General features: G+C 48.4%; 1 protein-coding gene across 5 annotated transcripts; it reads right to left on the reverse strand.

Moving 5' to 3' along the window:
* Positions 1–715: 715 nt before the first annotated feature.
* Positions 716–15,433, reverse strand: LOC109438739 (sodium-dependent phosphate transport protein 3). 5 transcript variants are annotated; one of them, XM_074318751.2, is made up of 13 exons: positions 15,311–15,433; positions 14,003–14,120; positions 11,151–11,261; positions 9,738–9,949; positions 7,801–8,034; positions 7,638–7,725; positions 5,622–5,708; positions 4,164–4,282; positions 3,917–4,078; positions 3,300–3,432; positions 3,065–3,212; positions 2,213–2,303; positions 716–1,207 (listed from the first exon to the last, which is right to left on the reverse strand). In XM_074318751.2, the coding sequence occupies exons 3-13, from the start codon at positions 11,176–11,178 to the stop codon at positions 1,073–1,075; spliced, it is 1,437 nt and encodes a 478-aa protein (XP_074174852.2). In that variant the 5' UTR covers positions 11,179–11,261; positions 14,003–14,120; positions 15,311–15,433; the 3' UTR covers positions 716–1,072. The 5 variants fall into 5 exon arrangements, with proteins under 5 accessions (XP_074174852.2, XP_019574332.3, XP_019574331.3 ...); XM_019718773.3 differs by having other exon boundaries at positions 15,160–15,387; XM_019718772.3 differs by lacking the exon at positions 14,003–14,120.
* Between the last annotated feature and the right edge of the window lie 2,599 nt (positions 15,434–18,032).

Below are 18,032 nucleotides of genomic sequence, written 5' to 3' on the forward strand. Positions count from 1 at the left end.
CGGAGTCTGGTTTGTGTGTGGAGACACCCGAGGGGATGTCTGAAGTGTTGGGAGCCAGAATGGACCCTGTCCGGTTCGTAGGGACTGTCTGAGACTCTCAGGGAAACAAAGAAACGATGAAGACATCACTGATCTTTTTGTATGCTGAAAAGGAGCTTCTCTGGGAGGTGATGTGCTTTCTCCCATCCTGTGGTGCCGTCAGTATTGTTCTCCTCCATATAAATTGTCATTTCATTTGCAGGGACTTCCGTTATCTCCCTTCAGTTCCCAGTATATGGCCCAAACTATCTCTTTGTCCCTTTTGGAAGGGCCCACATTGCCTCCCCTCACCGTGCAAGCTTTCCAATTCTGTCTCCTCTCCCCCGGTTTCTAGTTAGCCTTATTTATTCCATTCTCTCCTGGTCATTTCCTGGCCGTTAATCTCCTGGGATTTAGCTAGGACCAGTAAGTACCTATTTTGCCTGATGGAGATAACTCTAATCTAAATAATGTAGAAATGCTCTATTTAATGTTAGCAGGTGAGCTTTAATAGAATTTCACCACATAAATAAACATCCAAGTTTCACAATGTATAAAAAAATAATAAAAATGTTAATTGTGTGGATCACAGCTTTGAAATTCTGTGCTGAGCTCTCTAACACAGGCTTACAGTTCCCAGAAGATCGTCTCTGCTGGGGTGTGTTTATAATCGCCCCTCGAAGGTACTTATCTGTGATGATGCTCACATAGGTTTTTATTCACCCAGTGCTTTTCAAAGAGGAAAATTCAAAGGCAACGGGAATTGATGTGTCATGCTTGTCCAGCAGTGGTCACCTGTGGCTGTTTGTTAGAAACCTTGGGACGTGTCTGACCATCGGTGGTGTCTGGGAGCCACCCCAGACCAGTTCAGTCAGAATCTCTGCAGCCCATGAGTCCATTTGCTTTAGAGACGCCCCAGGAAAATCTAACACATGCAACTGTAGTGGAGAACTGCTGAGCCTGTGGTGAAGACTATGAAGAAAGAACAACGACAAGTAAAAAATGCTGAAAAGTTAGTGGTTGGGTCTACATTTAAGTCTGCAGCTCTGCGTCCTCAGAGGCGGGTGAGGGTCCGCTCTTTGGCCCAGTCCTGGATTTCTGCTTGCCCAAACGTGAGGTAAAAAACCAGGCCGAACATATTGACAGCAGCAGACAGGAAAAAGACGTTCCTCCAGCCAGACATAGAATCCTGCAAGCAAACAACAGTCTCACAAGTTCCTTCCCCACCATCCTAGAAATCGTCCATTTTGTGTGTCACAATATTAGAACAATAGGCAATAGCCACGTACGTTATCAAAGAAGGTTTTACGAAACTGTTAGAAACAAAATGAGTCCAAGATGGACACGGTTCCGGGTTGAGATGGATTTTTCTTTAAACCCAAACAAATTCACCTACACTCATATATTTTGGAAATTTGGATTTCAACATTCGTGACAATATTATATTACTCATTTAAAATGATGCCTAAAATGACGTCCTTGAGATCTCATCCTGTGTTCTCTCTGTTTTGCTTTGTTTCAGCTCTGTTGACGTCCATCACAATAGCCAATGCCTGTACAACCTCCCCTGCCAAGCCCGTTAGACTTCATCTCTGCCAGTGCAGTCACTGTTAACCCAGGACTAGATCACATAAAGATATACTGAAAACGAAATGAAAATGTTGTTTGAAGTTGCCTCTCTTGGTCCTTCCACCTCAGCTTGGTCCTTCCTGCTTTCCCATCTGCTCTACCTGCCCCACCCACACTGAGAAGCCGCAAGGCCACGTGCCCTGCTTTGTCTCGGTCATCCTCTTTTCACCGTAATTTAGCCTCCCTTTAAATGGGCCTCGGGACCCTTGTCTTTCCATTTTGTGATGTTTTTCAAGTTGGAATGAATCTGAACAGACTGTTCAAAACCTCCCGGTCTTCACCTCTTACCATTCCTTGGCGTGTCACTCACTCTGCCGTGACTAAGAACTGCTTCATGCTTTCGTGCCTCTCGGAAGCCATCCATGCTGTTTTCTCTGCCTGAACTGCTCACTGTCATCCGTCTAACTTTACTCATCTTCAGACATTCTGCGCATACCTGTCCCCAGGACCCCGTCCTACCAGAGTCTGATTCAGAGCAGTTGTGTCTCCCCACCAGACCACGGATGCATGTCTCCCGTGCCCGAAACGATACCTGCCACGCGCAGATGGTCAATAAATGGCCCACCTGACTAATGAGGAAGCCGGTGGCCGTGGAGGAGATGATACCAGCCATGAGCCCGAATCCCCGGGACATCCCCATGAGGAAGCTTGCGTATCTGTGGGGAGATGATTGCACGGGTGGCTTTGTCCAGAAAGCTGCTTTTCCACATAGAAAGCTTTCTAGAGCAGCCTTTTCTTATATGGAAAGGTGGCTTTTTAAGCAACTCGACTTTAATGTAATTCAGCTCCAAAGGCAAAGTCATTTTGCCTCACCCCAGTTTTCCTTCACCTGAAGATATTCGGGGCAATGTCCACTTGCGAACCCTGAAATCACCTACCACCGAGGCAACCGCTGGGGAACAAGTCAGGTTCCTACCTGGCTGCTTGGCACGGCTGGCAGTGTGTGGACAGGACACCAGACTTGGCACAGACTGCCAGGGTTTAAGTCCCGCCTTTGCCTTTGAGTGACATTGGGCAGGCATGTGACCTGTGCCTCACAGAGGCTGCTCTGTAGAGTGAGGCTAAGGAGAGGACCTACCTATGCAGCTGTGAGGACCGGATGGGTGGACATGAAGGTCCTTCACGTGGGGTTTGGCTGAGGGCACATGCGTAAATATGTGCTGATATCACCAACACTCTGGGCGCGTCCCCAAACACATGCATGTGGGCCCTTTTCCAGAGCACAGGTCAGTGTTGGAGGTGGGGGGGTTCAGGAAGCTGTTGCTCTAAAACGCCTTCGGTCATGGCTACATGCTGACATTTCTCATTACTTGTCACTACTCTGCCATCATTGATCATATATGAACAAAATGAAGGCCTTGTTGAAGGAGACTAAGGCCCGACACCTCGGAGGGGCCGGGGAGGGGACAGCGCTTACCTGGGGGCAACATCTAAGGTGTTGATGATGAACCCCGAGTCACACAGGTTGCTCGTCCCAGGAATGAGTATCAGCAGGATAATGGTGGTCACGTGACTGGAAGCCACGAAGGGCAGGGCCACGGCACAGAGTGACGGGAGGAGCAGCCCTGGCGAGGAGACCCGCCGTCAGGCACCCACTCTGACGGTGCATGGACAAAGGAATTGGCTAACCCAGCCCACACGCCCATCCTTACCTAGGGACGAAAAAAGTTTCCTAACGGTGATTAATCGGAGAAGATTCCTGGACAGAAGGAAATCTGCCAACTGACCTCCCAGAATCGTACAACTTGCGGCGGCAACAAAAGGCAGGGAGGACAGAAGGCCACTCTGACGAGAGGAAGCAGGGACAGTGAGGACAGAGATGCAAGGACACGGAAGCCACCAGGGGCCACCAGCCCATCCCCTGCCATGTGGATTGTTCGAAGGGAATCAGCAGCCTACTCCACGTGAGAGGGACGCTGTCTCAGGGAAGACGGCCAGTGCTTGCATTACATGATCTCCAGAGAATAGCGACATTAATTTCTAAGGGACCTCGAGGGATTAGCTGGTGTGGCAGTGTGGCACAGCCGTTCAGAGCACGTATCATGGAAGCTCCATCACTCAGAGGTTGTGTGACCCAAGCCAAGTCACCTCACCTCCCTGTGCCCTGTCTCCACACCTGTTCAGTGGGAATCATTCCAGTGGCTCTGTCAAGGTCATCGTGAGGGTGAAATGGTTGTGTGCGAAGCCAGAAGGCAGTGAGCAGCACGGGACTAATGAACTCCCTTCATGGTCACTGCCGTGTGCATAGAAGTGTCAGAAGCATACTCACATCTCTGATGCTAACACGGAGCACAGAACTGATGTATGTCGGCAGGTACGTTATGATGATGGTGCACAACCAGAAATGGCTGAAAAACCCCGTGAAAATGGCCCAGAGTGGCAGGCATCTGACCATAGCCTTTATGGGGACAGATCGTCTAGGAGACGTGGGCTGAAAGGAAATATGTCATCAGCACGGGTATCGGCATAGGCAGCGCCTCCTCCAGAGAGGTCACAGACAGCGCGGTGCACGGTACCTGCTGAGCCAGCGAGGACACGATGTATTCCTTTTCCCTGGCACTTATGCATGGGTGATGCCCGGGGTCGTCATAAATCACAGTGAACCACAGCAGGCAGCAGACACAGCCGATGCCACCTGGGAAGTCGGGACCCAGTCAGTTTTCAGGCTGATTTGTGAGCTGGCGGGGGAGGGGGAGTAGTTTCCTCTGACGTGGCACACCTCCCCCAACACACGGTTACCCACCACGAGGACCTAAATTTTCCCACTTCTTTTTTTTTTTTGATTGTTCTACAAATGTCCTTTGAACGAAAGCTGTCCTCTCACACACAGACTGCCATTTGTCAGAGTCGAGCCTTCTGGAGATAACATGAGTGTGGAAGGGCCAGCGTACCGCTAATTACGCTTAGAATGCCAGTGGCTACAGTGTGATGTCACTGGCGGCACTTTCTTTCTACACACATCATTGTCTTATTTTGCAAAGATCTGAACAGTCGGGACTGAAGGAGAGAGTAGCCATACGTGCATGAAGCAACCTGCCATAATATCAGTGTAGCAAGGGAAAATTTTCCAACACATTTGCAAAGAACAGTGTTGTTTGTACTCAAACAACACATCCGTGACAGATTTCCAGAAGAAATATGTCTCGACAGTACTTGATTTTACGTATGTGGACAAAAACGACCTGGGATTAGCATCGTTCCCGAGAAAGCCATCCAAGCCAGAACCTTATTGACGCCATTTGGTTATAACAATAGAACAGAAACTTGTCTCATTGCTGAGATGTGTCATCTGAAGAAGGTTCTGTGTTAAAAGATTCTGGGGACTAATGTTCTTTAAATTCCCTCCTATTACTGGATTCGTCCATCCATTTATTTATAAAGCTATAGCCAGGAACTATGGTAGCATAGCATACGATAGAATGGACTCCATACCGCCAGCATGTCATAATCTAGTGGAGATGGAGAAAATAAATAATTACACACCAGCCAGACTAGAGAATAAATAAATACCAGTAGCGCTTTAGGGGACAGAGAGACTGAATCTTATGGTATAACTCCTGGAGGTCCCCAGAGGGAAAGGTACCTTTATGTGGAGCTTTACACGTTTCACCTGGTAGGGGATAGGTTAAGTGCATCTTGGCAGAAATAATAATTATAGTGAAATACGAAGACACACCTAAAGTGTTTCAAGTCCACTTTACCAATTTGATATCCTAACCACATGCAGAAGGAGGCCTGGCATATCAGAGGTCCTGGCAGAGGCTCCGTAGAAGACATGGGGTAGAGAGGTTGCCCTGCTGACCTCTCAGAGGTCGGCGATGTGCATAGTTGTCCCCCAGACTAGAGTAAGAAAGCCACCAAGGTTCGGTATTCATCATCACCTTCCATTTAATAAGACTTTTCCTGTCATGTGGGAAGCATGGGGATGAGTGCCTGGGAAATGCAGGCGTTAGAACTGAGAGAAAGCGACTCACCGAAGATGTAGAAGATGAAAGGCCAGCCCAAGGCCTGGGAGATGAGTCCCCCGACACAGAGGATGATGAAGGACCCAAACGCTGCCCCTGAAGAGAAGAGGGAGAAAAAAAACGCTCATGACACTAGCGAAGTGGGAGCGAGTGGCCGCCCTGGACATCGTCCCTTCTGTGAGGCGGCAGGCTGGGGATGACTGGTGACAAGTCTTTCTTATCTCCCCAACAAGCCATGTGAGGTCATGAGAACTAATAATAATGACCGGCCTCCTGACACATTAATGCTCCTTATCACCAGCGTGACCAAATGGACATCCCTCAGTTTGTCACAGAAACCCTGCAACCCCAGCACACTTGTGTTTCCTTATAATCAGAGCTACATTCTGGCAAGGTATGACAGCAGGTTGGGACCAGAAACGGAAAGATTTTCAAAAATTAGTACTAAACAGTCCCTGCTCTCAAGGAACTCCCCGTCAAGGTGGGGAGAAAAGTGTGAACAGAATTATTACAAGTGTAGTACGACGTAGACCCTGGAGTCTGAACATACTTTATAGACACCAACAATAAGAAATGCATTCTACATGGCAACACACACACACACACACACACACACACACACACACACCCCTTAAACAAGTTTAAAAACCCCATCCTCAGCCATACCATGGGCAATATGCTCCAGCATTTTCTATTCAATTGTATTTACTTTTATTTTTAAATACTGGTTTTGACCCATTTAATTGATTTTGTGACCTGCCTCCAATGGGTCACGATTTGGAAAAAAGAAGGCTGTAGAATATAAATACAATAAACCCACAATGCGCTATGGAAGAACACATGAGGGGAAATTAAAACCAATGGTACATTTAAGAACTGCTTAGGACAGCCAAGCAGTAGGTGGTAAAAGCAGCTGGAGCTTTGGTAAAAACAGAGGACTTTCCAGGAAAGTGAGCCAGTGAAGTAAGGCCAGACAGGAGCCAGGGCAGTGTTGGGTTGGGGCCTGAGCCTGCTTACAGCCGGGCGTTGGGCGGAAAAGCGGCTGGGAGCACGTGGGAGGGCAGCTTTGCATCCCGGCAGCCAGGAGGTCAGTTTCATCTGCATCACGGAAGATGACAGGGAAGGACCCCGAGCAGGTGCACAGACATGCCCAGGTGTGCGTCAGGGAGACCACGTGGCTTTGATGGAGCGAGAAGGTTGGAGGAAAGAAGGCTGGAGGAGAGGGAAGACCAGCCGGGAGCATTTGCAGATGGAGGAGATGGTGAAAGCTGCAGAGGAAGCAGGGTAGCTGGCGAGTAAACGTGCGCGGATACAGCCGTGCATGGGACTCCGGAGCGCGAGGCTGAGGGAACCTCAGCGTTGTGGGCTGGTGTGCACCCTCAGGGCCATCCGCGAGCAGACGGCAGCCATGAAGCTGTCCCCTTGTCCTAGAGCACACTCAGTGGCGGTGACGGACAGTGTACTCTGGGGCCACCGCGCCTGGCTCAAATCCCGTTCTACCACCTGACTGAGATTTGCACTGGGGCATTTTACTTAATCTCTGTCTGCATATGTTAGTTTCCTCCTTTGTAAATGCAAGTTAAAAATCGTAGTTACGTCAGAGGGCGGTGGGCATCAGCCGAGAACACGGGAGAGCTCGGAGTGACCTGAGCCCTTTAAATGCTTCCTTCCCCGCTTCCAGCCTCGCTTCTCCCTTACCGCGCGGAATTCGGATAGTCTCAGTTCTCACTTGTAAACCTTAGCTAAATTGGCGTGTGTACAGGATACGTCATCTTTTTCCACTTATGCAGATTCTCTAAGTTCTACCCGTTTTCCTGCAATGCTTTTCTCGTTTCCTTCAGACAATGGTCCTTCCCGCTTCTGAGCCTCAGTGGCTTTCCAGCACCCGTGCATCTCCTGTTATGCAACCATCTTACGTTGTTGAATTTGGGGGGAGGCACTTTAATCCCCTCACCCTAACCCCCCCCCCCCCACAGCATAGCAAGAAAGACGCCGCAGGGCTGTGACCCACGCGTGCACCCTTACCTGACCCCGCAATGCTGGTGAGCTTGCTTCGTTCCAGCGGGGGGGCCCATTTGGCCCAGATTGTAAACTGACCTGTCCACGCCATTCCCTAAAAGGAAAATCATTGAGACCTTTGATCTCTGGACGGTTCGGGAATGCTGGAGGTAAGGAGGTATCTGTATACCTGGGCCACGCCCTGGAGTGTCCGGATGGCAACGAGCAGGGTCACTCCAAGGTCAGCAGCCAGGGGTGTGAAGAGCGTGAGGAGGGAGGACGTCAGCAGACCGGCCCCCAGCATCTGCTTCGCGCCGAATATGTCCGCTAAGTACCCGCTTGGGATGAGAGTCAGCATTATGCCGCAGCTGATGGAGCTGAAGATGACACCCTGCGTCTCGGGGCTCCACGCGTACACAGAGGTCTGCGGACAGGACACGGGAGACGCTTTGGGAAAGTCGACTTCTCGGCCAGGGCTGCTCGGGGTTGCTGGGCCCGACTCTTACGCATCAAATTTGGGTTTTCTCTAGTTTTCATATAACTTAGATATTCCACCTTTTCCAAACACGCAACCAAGTACACCCTGAATTCCCTCCTCTCAGGGGAAGCAAAAGCAGAGGAAATGAAGAAGGAAAGAGAGAGAGAGAGAAATAATTACACAGATGCAGGGTAGAAAGATGTAAATGAGAGGCCGAGAGGAATTTCATCTGGGGAAGAGCTTCCTCAAACCAGTTTGCTTGGGTGAAAGGCAGATGACATGTTGACTGTCCTTTGAAAGAATGAGGAAGACACACTTGACGGCGCTCTCATCAAAACAGCCCCTGACGGAGACGAGGGACCGGCGGCCGGCGGTCTACACCGCATCCTGCACGAAATGACGTCACAGGCGTCTTCTGACGAAACCCAGGACTGTTTCATCGTCCCTAGACCTGGGGCATCGTGCTACAAATTGAAGTCAAGTGCCAAAATACATAAAATGTGAAACGTTCTATCTATAAATAATGTAACACACACACGATTCCTATCAGAATTCAAGTGCGAGGATGAACCTCAGTAAACAGGGCGCAGTATTTGGGCCATCCTGTGAAGCATGGCTGGGATTTGTGCAAAGAGAAGTTGGAGAATTCATTCTCGTGGAAGAAACCAGCAGAAGTGGACGTGCAGCTCTTGGAAAGCTGTCGCAGGGTGGGGAACTGACCGGGCCTCTGCTGAGCTCAGAGCAGACGCCCCGGGTGCTGAGAGCAGATGGGAGCCTGGCACCGGGAAGGCATCGTGGACTCAGCATGGGAGAGTCTGCGTGTAGAGTGAATGATGGAAGAAAGACTGAGGCAGAGAAGTCACTAAAACCAGCTGGGTCCAAGGTGATAAAATCAGGAAACGTGAGGGTGACATGAGCAGTGCACAGGGAAGGACAGATTCAAGGGAAAAATTTTAAACGGTAAGAATCATGATTCTCATGCAAATATAAAGTGAACGTGTGATAGTGTTTTTTTTTTTTTTTTTTTTTTTTTTTTTTTTTTTTTTTAACTCATTGATGAATGAGAGAGTCGGTAAGAAGTTACAACTGGTCCAAAGGAGAGCTCAAGAACCACATATATGCACATGGAAGTAGGGAATGATGCTGAAATTGATTTTAAATATATGGCAAGACCGGCTTATTCCCCTGGGGGCAGGGGGCAGCGAGTATCAGTTGATTTTCCGCGGGACACAATTCATTTGCAGAGCGAGGAGTGGCAGTCACCGGCCTTGGTGCTTGTCGCCTATAACGTACAGAGTTGGCAAATATGGCTGGAGGACACTGGCAGGCGCAGAGCCCTGCAGGGCCAGGCAGAAAGGCGCACCCAGACAGTGCCGCGCTTTGCACGGAAGACGCGCAGTCATCTGTTCTTTTTTAGCAGTTTTCACAATCTTTCCCTCTGTCCTCTCACCTTGTAACTATAATAATCTCAATGAAAGATTATTATCACAGAGGTAAACCATATCTCAAACAAAAATAATCCCAATCCTTTTGAGTTTGTCATTAAAACGTGCGCTTCTGGATGCCACAGAATGAAGACCCAAGTCTTCCAGTGGGACTGGGGTTTCCGTCCCAACCACGCGCCGCCTTCTCCACCCGCTTCCCCTTACCCCTGTGTTGAACTCCTGGATGGGTCTGCCAGGGTCCCCAAGGGCGTCAGCCGCAGGTTCCGCTGCGGAGATGTTGGACAGAGCTGTGTGCCGGGTGCCGTTCACCATGGCGATCACGGCGATGCTGAGGCTCACGCGCTGGGTTACCAGGGTGAAGTTTGAGAAGTGCATGATGACAGCCAGCCCGTAGCGCAGGGAGCAGAAACCCGGACCTAGGGGACCACACAGGAGAAGCCCTGAGCTGCCGGCCGCAGCGGCCCCTTCCACTCCCCGCAAGGTCAAATCTAAACAAACCTCAGGGGACCTCACACAGTCCTATTGTCTTTTGTCACCCGAATAACCATGACTACAACCTTTCATGATCTGAATCCGGGATCTTATATCAAGTAAAGCCGGTGGAGCCTTTTTATCTCAGAGGTGTGGGAAGCAGGTGACTAATATGGGAAAACCTAAATGAGGGCATTTATGTCACATTGTTCCAAAATAAAGAGAACAGGGACGATGGTGGCAGAGCCGTCACCAAACCCAGCTGCAAGTCACAGGTCCCATGTGTTTTGCATATTTATTTACCATAAATCTTGAAAGTTTATACTTAGAGAGCTGCTTTTGAATGAAGGTGATCGAACATGCAAGGGTTCTCTTTAAAATAACTGAGAGAGAGAAAACGAGCATTTCCACTAACTCCTAGGGTAATATCCCCTTGGAAATAGTTTTGTCGTGTGTGACCTGGCTGTGCCTTCACATATGTGCAGCTTTTCCAACAATTAACTCACAGAACCATTTTTACGAGTCTGTAGGTGACATGGTGCTGCGGGAGTTGTCAGTAACAAAGGGTAACACGTTTTCTTTACAAAATCCCCAGGAAGTGGAACAATGGGCCAATATTGAAAGGGTTCCCATATGAATGATGGAGTCAACTTTTTTCTTTTTTTTCATATTTGGAAAACTGGAACTAAAGAGAAACAAAGACAGAACCTGTGGAGGAACAGAAAGAATATAACAGCAGAAATCATTTTTAGCAGCCAGTTGGCTCAGGGATAGGTTGCCTGCAAAATAATTATTTCCATTCCTGCGGTTTCCAAGTGCAGGACAAATAGCCAGCTACTTGGCAAGGATATTATAGCAGGAAGTCATGCATAGGTTGGGGGTTTGTTTAAGGTAACATTTTCAAGACTCTTTCCATTCCTCAGGTCTCAGGATTGATTTCTGATGGATAATTCAGTGGGGCTCCCTATGGAAGAAGCAACAGGTGACAAGATGAGGGGCTGGCACTGGTCCAATGTTACACTGAGAGTCTCTACAACGATGGCATAATGGAAGCAGGAGGATGGGGGTGAGGGTGAGTAAGGGGCACTGGAGAAAAAGGGACCGCTTTCCCACGAGGCATGCGGTAAACACAGAAAGTGGCTTTACCTTTCCTGGTGGACGGCTTCTCCTCCATCTGGCTGCTCTGGGAAATGGCACCGCACTTTGTGATGGGGTCCCCCTCTGCCCTGAATCTCTTTCACCGCGACAGGCTTTGATCTGCGGGGAGAACCACAATCCAAAACATGACACACAAACGACTTCCTCATGCAAGTGGTGTCCTTCCCTCAGCATCAGGAAAACTGTAATTCGACACAGATTGCTTTCCACTGGGCAGTACAGTCTTCAGTGCTTCCGGAGGAAGTCTGGCTTTCTTATAAAAGTCAGTCCTGGCTATGTCATTCCAATTCTTTACCCATCCATTTCCTTTCCTGTCCTTTCTGAGCAGTGCTGCAAGAGGAAAATGAGAAAAGTGCAAACCACCTAAAACCATGCAAAGGTGAGGACAGTGATGGCTGGAGGTGGGTCAGAGGGCAGGGAAGTTAAGTTCAGCACAAAAGCGGAGGATGACAGTCCCAGAGCAGCCTTCCCTTTTGCTCTGACCATGTTTGTATCCCTTCTGTACAATCGTAACAATGTTACATGGTGTCATCTTTGAACAGGAAATGTAACGTTGTGCAACACTTGTATGTACTACCTTTAAAGGTTGAAAAGATTGATTCTTGTCTTTGCTACACACAATTTGGATACTTTATTGGCTGAAAAGGTCTTAAATCACCTGTAAAATCATACTGGATGGGGGGCTTTCCACTATAATTATGAATAACTCCTGCTCGTTTGACAGGTAAAGAGAATTCATGACCCCAAAGGGACATGCTTGATACTTGTGCACCCATCAAAGTCTCTTTGGGGATACATACACTTGTTTCTTTTAGGAACAATCCTCATCTTAAAACTATTCTAACTTTTGCAGCCACTTCTAAGCAGCAGGATCCATGACAAACACACGGACCGGGCTTCTGTTTCCTCATTCAAAGCTTTGCATCTTTTCTGCACATAAACTCAGTAAGACTTACCTGCCCCCTTCAGGGTGGTCATAAGCTATGACCTTAGGACAAAGGCTCATAAAGAAAGATCCAGATGAGGACTTCTGCCCCCAGATTCCTTAGCAGTATTAGTTAGCACAGCACAGTACGGGAGAGAAAGTAACCTAACAATAAACGTTTGGCCATTTTAATAGATTCTTATGATGGCCTTTGTTACAAGAATGTATTTGAAAATTTGAATGGCATTAGGGAAATGCTTGTACTCTCGTGTGCAAAGCAGGCTCCACACCTATGTTACGTGAAGGACCCCAGACAGAGAAATAGACTCACACAAGCTGGTTACCAACTACGGTGGTCACATCAGCCTTCGTGATTTTCCATAGTTACCAAGTGGTGTTTTTCCCCCTACAATTAGTAGATACGCATCTTATATTGAGAAGAAGCTAAGTGTCTTTGAAAAAACAATAATTAGGCTTCTTGACCATGGTCCGGATGGTTTTCTGATTGCCCTGTGTCTCTAGAATCCTGGGAAGATCTCCTCATCTAAGCTGTGACTGTTTCTATTTTCATCCCCATGACCCCAGCTGGATGCCCAGTTGCTAACAAGAGACGGTCGGCACCAGGAACCACGCTGCGTTTTCTCTGTCTTGGGAAGCCATCAGGCTCGCCAGGATGGGGGAATACCAGGGCTTGAGCCCAGCATTCCACCCTGGGATCCCAGCTGAAGCAAGCTGGATGGACACGAGGTTGACCCATCGTTGGGGCCATTTTCTGTTTCATTCCCCTCATGATGGGCGACCCCTACACTTGGCTGGAGGCAACTCCTTAACCCCCCATTCAACTACAACCTGTCCACTAAACCTTGTAAACACAGAATTCTGCAGCTGAAGGAAACCCAGAGGGCCTCTGGCCCAGCTGTGGGTCTTATCGATGAGAAGATGGGTGTGCAGAAAGCGGGGACTGCCTCCAGCTGCGGGGTTTTCCGGGCAGCCCCCGCTCTCCTACAGCCCAGATGGCGCCCTTTCTGTTAATCCGACTCCCCCTTATGTTCACATTTTAAGCACAAGCGCTCTGTAAGCAGAATAGGGGAGGTTTGCTTTGCAGTATTCGAGAGGGATGCATGACTTTACATTTTTAATCATGTATCCCAGGAGGAAATTGGGTGGTGAAACAATGCTTCCAAGTTGAGCTCTGAATATTTCAAAGAATAAAAACGATGATTCTCTCTTGTGTTTTGTTGGTGAAATCATATCACAAACCCATCACTTTAGCTGTCCTTCCCCTGCCATCTGCCGCCATCCCTACCTCGGCTTTACGGTGTCAAACGCGTCTCTGAATTTTGTCTCGATAGCTAGTTTCAGTTGTTAACTTCCCTGTTTCCTTTCCATGAGATAAACACAGAGCAGGCAGACTTGCCAAACCATTCAAACCAGGGGCTTTCTGTGACCTGATAATGGAAACGATTTCTCCGAAATAATCCCAGAAGCATATAAAATTACGGAGTCTGAGTGCTGGCATAATCGATATGCTTTAGAGACAGTGAAATGTCTTAGCCCAACGGGGAATGCTGGCAGGCAACTTCCCCTTGACGCTTGTAAAATAGTGAATCCTAGTGTCAGAGCTATACACAGACAGAGAAAATTGAAGTGAAATTAAGTTAAAGGAAAATGCTACATTTTAAAAGTAATTTTGACATGATGGAGTTGTATTTGATATACAATTAATCATACAGACAATATGATTTATGCATAAGCAAAAGAATAGTTATTTTTCTTCCTCCTATTCCGCTTAGTGTCAAACTCACTATTCTGCTATGATGGCTTCCCTGTTGCTCTTAGGTCTCCCCTGACACCCAGCCTGTCTTGCATCACCTCTGTTGGCTGAGGACCCTCGTTTGCTTAAGATAAATGTTACCTGTAGTTGAAGGAGCATGAACCCGCCGTTCAAAGGGCGTCTCGGGGCCTACGGCTTTTCGGCTCTTCACAGTCTGAGTAAAGCAGGTGTCATAAGCTCCCCAACCTTTAATCGTTTCCTGAGGAAAATGGGACACTATGACTTCATGGGACCGTTGTGAGGCGGTAACTACAGGCCGAAAACTGCGACTGATGGTAACAGCAGCAACTCTAGCAGACTGGCCCGTGGGCCTCTGTGATGGTTAAGTGCAGGCTTCTAGCAAACAGACTAGGTCTCTACAAAAAGGATTTTGACTGATTGTTAAATGGACTTTAAACTTTCCCTTTTAAAAGTGGGTTCTTCTGGGCTGGAATCCACGAGTCGGCTGAGGAGCGGATTCATTGCTACGAATATCACAGAATATGTGAAGAAGTCACCTTTTCTGTGTTGGTAAAACTGAGACTCCTTTCCTCACCTGCCTGCCTTTCTGAAAGGCTGGTAGTTCTGAAATAAAGCCAATTATTCCAGTAGGTCATATATGTCATGCTGTCGTTTCATTTATGAATTTAATCATGGAAAGAAAGAAACACAAAAAGTGTGCTGAGCACCAAGAGTGGGCAATCCTAGATGGCAGGGCTATGCCAAACTTAAGGGGCAACTGGGGGCACTGCCATAGGGACCTCAAAACTCGGCTCATCAGGAGACAGGCAGGAGTCCCCACGCACCTCTCCTCCAAGTGACAACCTCAGGCTACGGCTTCCGGGCCGACGTGAGCCCCGCCGTGCCTTCCTCTGGCCACCTTCCCTGAGTCTTTCCCCAGGCTTCCCATCTGAGCCCTGACCGCCATCTCTGGGCACCTTCCCTCGGCTCACAAACCAGCCCATCTCCACAAGCGCACATGTTTTCTCGCCTTCAATTTTACCCACACCTTTGTTCATATTCTCCTTTTCTTGAGAGACAATTTGAGAAATCTCAAAGGGCTCATTAGCCCCAGTCCCCAAACCTAAACCTTGTAAGTTCTGGTCCAGGATTTTATTCCACAGCCAGAGCCCGACCAGTTCACCCGGGTATCACAGCTCACGCTCGTGGAATCCTCAGGGCTGGGACCATCGTCCCCAGTGTCCCTGGCACTGGTGGCCTCTCAAGCCTCGCTCTAGGCTCTTGACTGACTCGATTACCTTTTTAAGAAGTCTCTCCTTTGTTCTGGAACCAGATGGAGGTCCTTAGGCGGCTGGTAGTTTTCCCTCTGATTTTCCCTCCCTTTAATAGCTCTCTGATGGGTAAGTTATTATCATCTGCATCTGATCCAGAAAGAAGAAAAGCACTTACCTTCACCATTAAACCAGTATCTTAAGCCCTAGACTCTAACGCTACCTTGACGTTGCGGCCGCCCCTTCTCCCCTTTCAAACAATTCCGCTGTTTACAAGGATAAATAACAAGCCACGTGGCAGTCAGACAGCAGTGAGTTTGGCTCCAGCACTCTCAGAGCAGAGCCCGAGTCTGGCTTTGCTGCTTAATTTTTAACTTTATTTTGAAGTTCTCACTGACAGAATGAGTATCTCCAAAGGTGACACCATGTTTTCCTGCTTTGAACTTTGCATACAACTGAAAAAGTCAACAAGACCTTCTCCTGAAAGGAAGGTGGCGTGGTGCGGAAGAAAGAGCCGGGCTGTGGGGACAAAGGGGTGAGGTCAAAGCCACCTTCACTTCCGAGTGTTTTCCGTGGCCTGAGACACATCACCCAGCCTCTTTGGACTGGTTTCTACACTGGTCAAGTGAGGGTGATGACTCATGGGGTCGTTGGGCAGATTAAATGCAGTACATCTGCTACCTGGTGGGAGGTCCTCCAGGGAAAGAGGCGTTCCTTCCCAGCAGCAGCTCTGTTACGTCAGGTAGGCTTTCCGTAAGCCGCTGGTGCCCACAGCCTCTGATATGTTCCCTGAAGCTGCCCTGAGCCCTCCCTTCCTAACCCAGTCTCTGCTTCACTCCTGGTTCTTGAACTTGTGTCCCAGTTTTGATTCTTGTGTCAGATTCTGGTTGCTACTGGGTCTTCCCAGGTTGACTCCCGACCGTCATAAAATGCAGTGGGGTCCATCCTTCCGGCTTTATTAGCTTCAGACTGCCTCAGTTGAATCTCCCTGTCTCACGATAGGTCCCCAAAAGCCTATTGGAACCAGCCAGCACCCTAGCTTAGCTTCTCGGTTCCTCCATATTAGTTGTGGATGAACACCATTAGGGTCACACAGATTCGGTGACTTAACACAACACGTTTATGTTTACAGTTCAGGAGGTCAAAAGTCCAAACTGGGTTTTGATGGGCCCCAAAGTCAAGAGTTGGCAGGGCCGCACTCTTTCTGAGGGTGTCAGTGGAGAACCCATGTCCTTCCCTTTGCCAGCTTCTGGACTCACCTGCGGGGACAAAGGGGTGAGGTTCTTTGGCTCACGGCCCCTTTGTCCATCTTTAAAGGAGGCTGCACGGTGTCTTCAAGTCTTTCCCTCTCACTCTGACCGTCCTGCCTCCCTCTGCATAAGGACCCTTGTAATTACATTGGATTCACTTGGGAAATCCAGGATAGTGTTCCCATCTAAATCCTTAACTTAAATACCATATGTAAAGTCCCCTCACCCTATGCAGTAACGCGATCACAGGTTCCAGGGCTCAGGGTGTGGACATCCTTGGGGGGCATTACTCAGCTGACCACAGTCCACTTTTCAGGAGTGGGTGGGTAGCGGGGGGTTGAAACATCAGTTCTTTCCTCCCTTTACTTGAGAATCCTGGTGATTGATTTATTGCAAAGTCATCCTGTGCCTGATGTGCCAATGACAATAGTTAAAAAGAGGACAAATGAGAACTTCCTTTGCCTAACCAATTTGCCCAGGAAAAGGTGTGACACCTTGTAATTTGCACAAAGGCACAGCCTGAGCGGGCAGCGGCCCTGGTAGGGTAAGTAGCTGAGAGTGGGTCCCGGAGTAGAACTGACTGTGATAAGGGCAGAGTGTCCAATGCCACCAGTCAGATTCAGACGATGTTCTTCAAGCTGCACGTTTTGTTTAAATAGTGTAATCCTATAGTTGGATTTTGCAAGCTCCCTGTGTATTTTGAGAATCGCTATATCCACAGCTCTTGGCATAGTATCTGGCCTGTAATGTGTATTTAGTATACGTTAGTTTACTGGATGGCTGGATTCTTGAGTCACACTTGCTATCAGGAATCAAGATTTCTGCAGCTGGTCTGAGCCCCTCATCCCCATCGTGATTTCCACATAACCAAGTGTTGTTCAGTCACCTTTGAGCTATGGACTCAAAGAGCACATATATTGACTTATTTATAAATATCGAGAGGAATGTAGCAGGAAAGATCAGATATCCTTCAGAAAGGGAGGTCTCTCTGCCCTGGCGTTAGCAGCTGTTTCCAATCAGAGCAGTCCAGTTCCACAGTGCTTTTGTGGGAATGTACTACTTCCCAGACATGGAACTACATAGCTTCTGAGAAGAGCAGTGTATTTAGGGCCTGGCCGGTGACTCCACAGAGTTCAGGGTCCACTGAATGAGACACAAAGACAGAGAAGGAGTCTGCAAAGGAATCAAAAGAAACGAGAGCAGGCACAGCACTAGAAGAGAAGAAATAAAGACCCACCAGCCCAGGGGGGGCAGAGCGGGGCTTTTCTGTAGGAGGCGGGCTGTGCTCGGTCTGCAGGGGTAGGGTGAGTCATAATGTTGGGAAGGACCTTCCAGAAAGAGCAAAGCCACAAAAGCTGGTGTGGGGAATTAGATTGTCCCACAGGACTGGAAATGAAAGTACAAAGGCATGAAGGGACTTTGGGGGACTGACGAGAAACATGACACACACTTTTTTCCCCCAAATCATCTGCTTTTCCCAGTAGTAGAAATAATCAGCCAGGAATGGAAATAGAAAGTTTTTATTGTTCTCCAGCAATAAAAACTATAAAGTTTTTAGAAATTAAAGGAACAAGAAAAGTGTGACTCAAAGGAAAAAAATCAATAAAATGTAATTAAAGGGCGTAAGACAGGATCGGGTCATGTGGAACT

This window comes from Rhinolophus sinicus, chromosome 7, assembly GCF_057876585.1.
Source record: "Rhinolophus sinicus isolate RSI-liver-muscle chromosome 7, RSI-T2T, whole genome shotgun sequence".
NCBI classification, from domain to species: Eukaryota; Metazoa; Chordata; class Mammalia; order Chiroptera; family Rhinolophidae; genus Rhinolophus; species Rhinolophus sinicus.

Bases quoted from the DNA above. Each gene is read 5' to 3' on its own strand.
- LOC109438739 (XM_019718772.3), bottom strand. From the start codon at position 11,178: ATGGAGGAGAAGCCGTCCACCAGGAAAG. The intron at 9,950-11,150 runs GTAAAGCCACTT...GTGGTCCCCTAG, and splicing joins GAAGCCGTCCACCAGGAAAG to GTCCGGGTTTCTGCTCCCTG. The intron at 1,208-2,212 runs GTGGGCCATTTA...GTTTGCTTGCAG, and splicing joins CCGGCTTCCTCATTAGTCAG to GATTCTATGTCTGGCTGGAG.